Source organism: Benincasa hispida, chromosome 5 (assembly GCF_027475165.1).
Source record: "Benincasa hispida cultivar pf3 chromosome 5, pf3_genome.v1.1, whole genome shotgun sequence".
Classification (NCBI taxonomy): Eukaryota; Viridiplantae; Streptophyta; class Magnoliopsida; order Cucurbitales; family Cucurbitaceae; genus Benincasa; species Benincasa hispida.
The window spans coordinates 10,296,192-10,304,689 of NC_143482.1; the positions used below are offsets into that span (position 1 = coordinate 10,296,192).

An 8,498-nucleotide genomic window follows, 5' to 3' on the forward strand; every position below is an offset into this window, starting at 1 on the left:
GATTGTCCTAATAGAGTTTCAAAGTTACTTTGAGATAATTCATCTCACCGAACTAAGGGGCATACCCTTTTTCATGTTTAGCCAGAGTTGGCCTCAACTTAGCTGAGATCGAGCACCTCCCTCTAGTCCCATTCTAGTCCTTAGGAGATACTTTGTACTCGAGCATATACGAGACGTGTCTTATTAGTTATTTTGCTAGGATCGATCTCGACCTTGGTCGAGATCGAACATGTTAATTTGGACTTTGACTCAAACTAACCCTCCACCTTAAGCCCAAAATAAGCCTAAAGTACTATTTTTGGCCTGAACCGTATTATTTTCTTGGCCTTATTACTCCCATTTCTATTTTATTTTCTATACTTCCAAACTGGTTGAATGATCGAATGAAATGTATTATCCTCCTATTAAAGATGCCTATGCACATTAAATTTCAAGTTTTTCAATCTAACTCACTCCTTAATTATCAAATTACCTTTTGATAATTATTTAGACCCCGTTTGATAATCATTTTATTTTTTGTTCTTGTTTTTAAAAATAAGCCCTATAGACACTACTTTTATCATTAAATTTCTTCTTTTATTATCTATTTTTTACCAATGGTTTAAAAAACCAAACTAAGTTTTGAAAACTAAAAAAACAACTTTTAAAAACTTATTTTTCTTTTTGAAATTTGACTAAGAATTCAACTATTTTACTTAAGAAGATGCAAATCATTATAAGAAAAGTGGAAGAAATAAGCTTAATTTTCAAAAACCAAAAACCAAAAACGAAATGACTACGAAACAGACCTAATTTTTCAAAATTGTGTCTGTTTACTTGCAATTTCTTCACATAAATAAATTAAAAAAAAATCTGAATTCATAACCTTTAAAAAAATAAATATTTTAGTTTTAAAATTTGACTTGAATTTTCAAAGCATCACAAAAAATTAGACAACAAAACAAAGAAATCATTTGATACCCATTTGATTTTTAGTTTTTAGTTTTTAAAAATTAAGCTTATAGACACTACTTTTACCTCCAAATTTCTTTTGTTATCTACTTTTTACCAATGGTTTAAAAAACCAAGCCAAATTATGAAAACTAGAAAAAGTAGTTTTTAACATTGTGTTTTTGTTTTTAAAATTTGGCTAAGAATTCAATAATTGTACTTAAGAAAGATGCAAATCATTGTAATAAATAGGGAGGAAATGAACTTAATTTTCAAAAACCAAAAACAAAAAACGAAATGATTACCAAATGAAACCTTAATTTTCAAACTAAAAACTATTGCCTGCTACCCTGTTTGATAACAATTCCACTTTTAATTTTATGTTCTTGAAAATTGTATTTGATTTATCACACTATATTAACTATAATTTTCACTTTTATATATATATCTATATACAGACCAAAGTACTACTGACATTTAAATTCTTAACGAAATTCAAAAAACAAAACAAATTTTCGAAAATGGTCATTTTTAGTTTTTAAAATTTACTTTATTTTCAAAAATATTTTAGAAACTTAATAACAAAGCAATGGAACTCATAGGTAAAAGTAGTATTTAAAGCTTAATTTCCAAAAATCCAAAACAAAAAAATTAAATAGTAATCAAACGTACCTAAATTTTCCAGTTTCTATTCCATCTCTTATTGTTCTAGAATACTCAATACTCTCTCAAGACTCAACACAAGGATGAGATTGGTTTTGAGATCAAATAGAAAATTCCACCTTAAACATTGGTTCTGTTTTCTTTTTTTCTTTTTTCTTTATTTCCCCACTAATAAATTAAGAGGATTCAGATTGATAACTTTCTAAGATACCACAAGAATTTCATTCAATTTTAATGAAGGTACAGATCTCCATGAGCCTACTGTCAGATGCATTAATATAACCCAGTAGCTAAGGTGCCTAACAGCACTAGATCTATATGTCTAATGGAGGGTTGGATTGGGCCATTCTTTTCCTCTCCAGATGTTAAGGGCACGTTTGGATTGACTTAAAAACATATTTTTCACTTACAAACACTTTTTTAACGCTTAAAAAATCAGACCCTACGACGTCGGATGTAGTGTTTCAAAGCAATGTTTCATTTGGACAAGCATTTGCAAACTCTTTACATCTATAGAATAATTATAAATTGAAAAGAAGAATTGATTACTTGATTGGATAAATGAAACCGAGTACTCCGAAGCCAGCACAATAATCACAATATTTCTCCAGGATGGAGATCATTCATATCAATCTGATCCATTATCTTCTTTTCTCTTCTGTCTTTTTGAGGAAATGACCACCTGATAGGGAATTGCATGGCAATTAGCACCTTGAAAGCGCAAAAATTGAGTAGTCAAGAAAATGGCACCATAATTTGCATAAAGATCACAGAACTGTTGCATTCAAGTAGTTCTTACGGAAAGTTGAAGTAGTGAACAATTGAAACTGACAGCCATCAAGAGCTCTTACACACAATATCAAGGAAATATCTCATGTTTCAAATTGAAGTCTTCACATATTGTAAGTCCAACTACTTAAAAAGCAAACCAATTGTTTAACTGGAAAAAAAAAAGGATCTCATATTGTTGCTGACCCTTCAATTCTCATGTTTACAGTAGAGCATAATTTAGGAATCAGATCGTTCAACTTCTCAAATCATTCTTTCATGTAATCTTCCAATGTCTAGTTAAACCATTTTGCACCAAAATGCAAGTAAGCACAATAGTGCATATAATGTAACTCATCTTGCAACACACATACACAAACAAATCACAAATACATGAACATTTGCTTCTTTGCAGGAGCCAGGATGCATATAAGTGTTACAATATTACATTATTATGCATCACATACCTTGTTGAGACATAAGGTTGATACGGGAGCGAGGACCTTCAAACATCCAGTTATCATCATCTAGGGATTTGACCTCCTTGTTTAGTGCAGCCATTATATTAGACTTAAGAGCTGCAACCAACAGAAAACTCAAACCTTAAGAGGAAGTGCTTCATTCATTCACCAACATGCGTAGGATGCAAAAAGACATTATAATGTTCAATTAAAATTCTAATCCCTTATCCCTCTTAATCAACAAACGCCCAAACATAACACAAGTGGGAAACATCAAAACATTTCAACAGAATATCTATATTAATCTCTCCAGAAAGGAAACTAATGCCCTCTTATTCAGAGATTAAAAGTCCAAGAAACGATGAAGAACTAGAATCTAAGAAGCACGGACACTTTAGTTTAGCTAGGATGTCCATGTCAAATACTTGGAAACTCTAACACTAGTTGGACACATTTTGGATGCTTGTGAATGCAACAAACGCGTTAGACACAAGTTGTACAAAGTCAAAGTAGGTTCAAAATTTGTTAAACATGCTTCAATTACTTGTTAAGTATACTAAATAGACACATATATGGCAAAAATAATAAATTTTGAGATCAAAATACATCAACCTGACTTATTAAGCATATAAATGCATGAACTCATCGACTATGAATTTCCTTCTTGTACAAAGATGATGTATATTTTGACAAATATATATAATAATAAACTTGTCCTTGTCGTGTCCGTGTCCGTGATTATAAAAAAAACAAAATAACTTGTTCTTCTATCCGTGTCTTATATCCATATCCATGCTTCTTAGAAACCAGTATATTGGGCACATTTTGCCTGGAAATTTTAAACAAATTGATGAAGAACAAGACAGGATCATCTCATTCTTAACTTTTTAAGTACATTCACGTTACTTCATACTAAATGATAGAGATTTTATTAAAGAATAACTCCATTAGAATTTAGAGTACATAAAATCCTTTTCTTTTTGACCAGGGGAGAGACTATCTGATTACTCACGACTAGTTGGATCTTGGTTTATCAATGATTGTTTAAATTACCAACTCAAGAATTCTCTCTAGAAAATGCAAAAAACACCACTCCCTGCTCTGTAATTAGTAGCCGCATCATTCATAGCAGAGTTAACCAAATGCTAAGAAGGAAATTGACCCATCTTCAATCCTTTTCTTATCTTGTCGTAAACTCAAAAGATATATATTCAAATTTTCCCCATCCCATAAATTTTTAGAATTAATATGAAAAATTATGTCGGCATTTCGTCAGTTTATCACTTCCACAGCAATCAAATCAAAGCCTAAAGAAACTTAAATGGCCAAAAAAAAAACAACAGAAACTGATTGACAAACAACAGAAGTGGAAATATTATTAAAAGGAAACTAACCGGTCATGGCCTCGTCCTTGCGCTCTGGAACCGAAATTAAATTGGCGGGGAAGCGAAAATCGTCAAGTGACATTGCGGCGTTAGTGCTACACCTTCCGGCCACCGCCGTGGTGGAAATGGAAGAATTGGCTGGCGATGAGGTGTTCATTGCAATTGCACAATTTTCGTATGAACTATAAGCCCTAGAGAAACAGGGAGAACACCATATAGTATAAGCCCTTCGGAGAGGAAAATTTAAATAATGGAGAACATGGTTTTGAATTTTGCTGAATTGAAAAAGTTAAAAGCTTTTGTTTTTGTCTCCATATCGATTCTCCGGTGCACCCGATCATACTATTAAATTTCGGTCCATACGTGATTATTTTCGGAATTTATATTTTTAATATCGTAGAAAAATTTAGGAAATATAAAAAAAAAAATTAAACAACCAAATATGACTAGTAATGTTAATTTGTGTAAAAATTATAAAATATTTATTCTGTTATGAATTTGAGGAGCACAACGGAAACATGGATGGTAATATAATATAATATAATATAATAATACAATAAATAAATATTAAACTAAATAAAACGTAACATATGAATAAATAAAATAAAATAAATAAAGGAATGAGAAAATTCTCAAATATATGTAATATATGGTCAATGGACATTAAGTATGGTCATTTAATGACCATCGATTTTCTATAATATTTATAATACTCTCCCTTAGATGTCCATTATATATATGAAATATGTTTCGTTAAAACCTTATTAGGAAAAATCCAATGTGAAAAAAATTCTAGTGAAGGAAAAAAAGTACATATTTCATATAATACACACTCCTTAAAAAATACAATATATTAGTTCCCCTCACGAAAATATCACTTAAGATCTCTGAGTTGCCGCATTTCAATATTGTGCACAAATTTTTCAAAAGTTGCGGTTGGTGATGCCTTTGTAAATAAGTCTGTCAGGTTATTTTTGGAACAAATTTGTTATACACTGATGTCGCCATTTTCTTCAAGATCATAAGTGTAGAAAAGTTTCGTTGAAATATGCTTTGTTCTATCTCCTTTAATATATCCTCTTTTGATTTGGGCTATACAAGTTGTGTTGTTTTTGTATAATATTGTTGGGAGATTTTTATTAGAAAACAAGCCACACATTTCACGAATGTGCTGAGTCGTTGACCTTAGCCATACACATTCTCGACTAGCCTCGTGAATTGCAAGAATTTCAGCATGATTTGAGGAAATGGCCATTATGGTTTGTTTCACCGATTGCCATGATATAACAGTTCCTCCATGTTGAGGTTGATGCCCTAAATCTCATAGGGTCCTATAATTTGTAAACATTTGTATGAACAAACATTTTGTGATTTATAATATATGATATTTTATTCACTTTAGTCTATGAAATATATGATATTTTAGTTACATTAACCATAAACTAATAAACTAAGATCCATGGTTATCGTTGTAACTTAAACATGTTGGATACCTTATCTGGTGACACTACGAGTATGACCCGCTTTGTAGGTGTTACAAATATTGTATAGTGCTACAAATGATCTGATCCTGATTATTCGTGTATTAGACATGCGAGAAAGAATATTCTATACAAAAGAGTTTGTATAAGACTAGACCACGAAATGTTTAGTCTTGTTATATAATGTTGTTCATAATTGAGATTTTCATTTTACTAGGATGACCATAGGTAACATGACCTTAATCCTGAGTGAGTTGTGAACTCCTACCTATGAGGGCGGTTCTTTGATTGCATGGGTGAGAGTGGCTCAATCGCCGACTCAACAAGCCTACCATGTTGGGGATTCGTCTGATTGGGGAGCTGAGAACTCAACTACACAAGATGGAATTCACTCCTTCCTCGAAGCAGGGGTAAGTAGATAAATTGCTCCTTTAAGAACTGATTCTGGGTCTTGAACAATGTGGCGCCACACTCTCTCTTAGTCCGAGAGGGATTTAGTCATAGTGGGACTATGATATATTGTTCATTAGAGGGATCAGTGGTACTTAAGAAGTTAGATGTAACTACAAGGGCAAAACGGTGATTTGGCCCAGCTGTACTTACGAGTGATTTGTGAAGGGTCATCGTACTGTTGATTGGTTATATCCAATGGACACAGAAATATATTTATAGTACGAAAGTGCAGTTGTCGATCTTTAGTGAAGTGCTCGGCAGTTAACGATGGTGGATAATGTGACTAAAGAGTTTAATCAATTATTCACGTACCGTTGGAGCTTCAAGCTACAGGTCCATAAGGTCCCTTTGGTAGCTCAATGGATTTAAGTTGAGAATCAGTTTTTGGGTTAATTTGAAAGGTTCAAATTAATAAGAGGAAATTTTATTATATATGATATAATTAAATTAATTCAATTATATATGATATAATTAAATTAATTAAATTATATATGATATAATTGATATAATGTATTTGATACATTTTTGTTTGATTGGAGGAATTAATATTTGAATATGATTCAAATATATTTTCTATGAATAAGATTCATAGTTATTAAATTTAATATAAATATGATTTATATTAAATGACATAAAATAAAGAAAAAGAACTATGATTTATATATTGTATATGATGTAATATTAAAACTATAGGTTATAAATATAATACGATAAGTTAGCTATCATATTTATTTATATTTATTAATTATTTGATAATTAACTTTTTTTCCTCATTGTCTCAGGCATCGTACATTGACAAAATGTTGCTTAAGTACTCGATGCAGGACTCTAAAAAGGGCCTACTGCCGTTCAGGCATGGAGTCACTTTATCCAAGGACATGTGTCTTAAGACGCCTTAAGAAGTTGAGGAAATGAAACGGGTCCCATATGCATCTATCGTTGGCAGTTTGATGTACGCGATGCTCTGTACTAAGCCAGACATCTGCTATGCTGTGGGAATAGTCAGTAGGTATCAGTCTAACCCAGGCCAGGGTCACTGGACCGCAGTGAAGAACATCCTCAAGTATCTTCGGAGAACGAGAGATTACATGCTTGTATATGGATCTAGGGATTTGATCCTTACTGGATACATGGATTCTGACTTTCAGACTGATAAGACTCTCGCAAGTCCACTTTAGAGTCAATTTTTACTCTTAAGGAGGAGCTGTAGTGTGGTGAAGCACTAAGCAGGGGTGCATCGCCGACTCTACGATGGAGCCCGAGTACGTAGCGGCTTATGAAGCTGCTAAGGAGGTCGTGGCTCAGGAAGTTCCTGATAGAGCTGGAAGTTGTTCCAGATATGTCTAGGCCTATCACCCTCTATTGTGACAATAGTGGTGCTGTGGCGAACTCCAAGGAGCCCAGGAGTCACAGGCGCGAAAAACATATAGAGCGAAAGTATCACTTAATCCGCGAGATAGTGAATCGAGGGGACATGATCATCACGAAGATCGCTTTGGAGCACAACGTTGCTGACCCGTTTGCGAAGGCTCTCACGGCTATAGTATTTGAGGGTCACCTTCAGAGTATGGGTCTACAGGACCACCCGCGACTAGACTAGGGCAAGTGGGAGATTTTATTATACTAGGCCTTAGTGCTCTAGTTTATTGTTTTATACTAGTTTTGTATACACCCCACTTCGTTTTAGGACAAGTGGAGATTGTTGGGGATGATGTCCTAAAGTCTTGTGTCTTGTAGTTTGTAAACAGTTTGTACGAACACTTGTGATCATAATATTTGATATTTACTTCACTTCTTGACTTTGCATATTAAATGTTTTATTTACTTTACCAAAACCAATAAACTAAAATCCTTGGTTGTCATTATGTAACTTAAGCGTGTATGTGGTGACACACAAGTGGATCATGTCTTAAGTGATAACCAAAATGGTCTGTAGTATATGGATAAAGGAGGAAAACCTTATCTTAATAACTCTACAGATGCGGCCCACTTTGTGGAATAGTTATAAGTGTTGTGACTTACCACAGATGGTCTGATCCTAATCCTTCGTGTGGGGACATGCGAGCGATGGCATCCTATACAAAGAGTTTGTATAAGACCTGACCATGGAATGTTAATGTCATGTTATATAACGCCGTTCATGAAAGGGTCTTCACTTCACTAGGATGACCATAGGTAACATGACCTCAATCCTGAGTGAGTTGTGAACTCCTGCTATTGAGAGCAGTCTTTGATTTGCATGGGTGCGAGTTACCAGGCCACCAACTCAAACCTACTACTTTGGGGATTCGTCTGATTTGGGAGCTGGGAACTCAACTACACAAGATGAAATTCACTCCTTCCCCGAAGCAGAGGTA

At 33.5% G+C, this 8,498-nt stretch overlaps 1 protein-coding gene across 2 annotated transcripts; it reads right to left on the reverse strand.

Annotated features, from left to right (window-relative positions):
• Window positions 1–1,784: 1,784 nt before the first annotated feature.
• SAMBA (valine-tRNA ligase) lies at window positions 1,785–4,561 on the reverse strand. Of its 2 annotated transcripts, none has more exons than XM_039032439.2 (3): window positions 4,217–4,561; window positions 2,829–2,939; window positions 1,785–2,304 (listed from the first exon to the last, which is right to left on the reverse strand). In XM_039032439.2, exons 1-3 carry the CDS (start codon window positions 4,362–4,364, stop codon window positions 2,222–2,224), a joined length of 342 nt encoding a protein of 113 aa, XP_038888367.1. In that variant the 5' UTR covers window positions 4,365–4,561; the 3' UTR covers window positions 1,785–2,221. The 2 variants fall into 2 exon arrangements, with proteins under 2 accessions (XP_038888367.1, XP_038888368.1); XM_039032440.2 differs by having other exon boundaries at window positions 1,785–2,275; window positions 4,217–4,548.
• Between the last annotated feature and the right edge of the window lie 3,937 nt (window positions 4,562–8,498).

Bases quoted from the DNA above. Each gene is read 5' to 3' on its own strand.
- SAMBA (XM_039032439.2), bottom strand. From the start codon at position 4,364: ATGAACACCTCATCGCCAGCCAATTCTTCCATTTCCACCACGGCGGTG. The intron at 2,940-4,216 runs GTTAGTTTCCTT...TGTTGGTTGCAG, and splicing joins CAAGGACGAGGCCATGACCG to CTCTTAAGTCTAATATAATG. The intron at 2,305-2,828 runs GTATGTGATGCA...TGCGCTTTCAAG, and splicing joins CAACCTTATGTCTCAACAAG to GTGCTAATTGCCATGCAATT.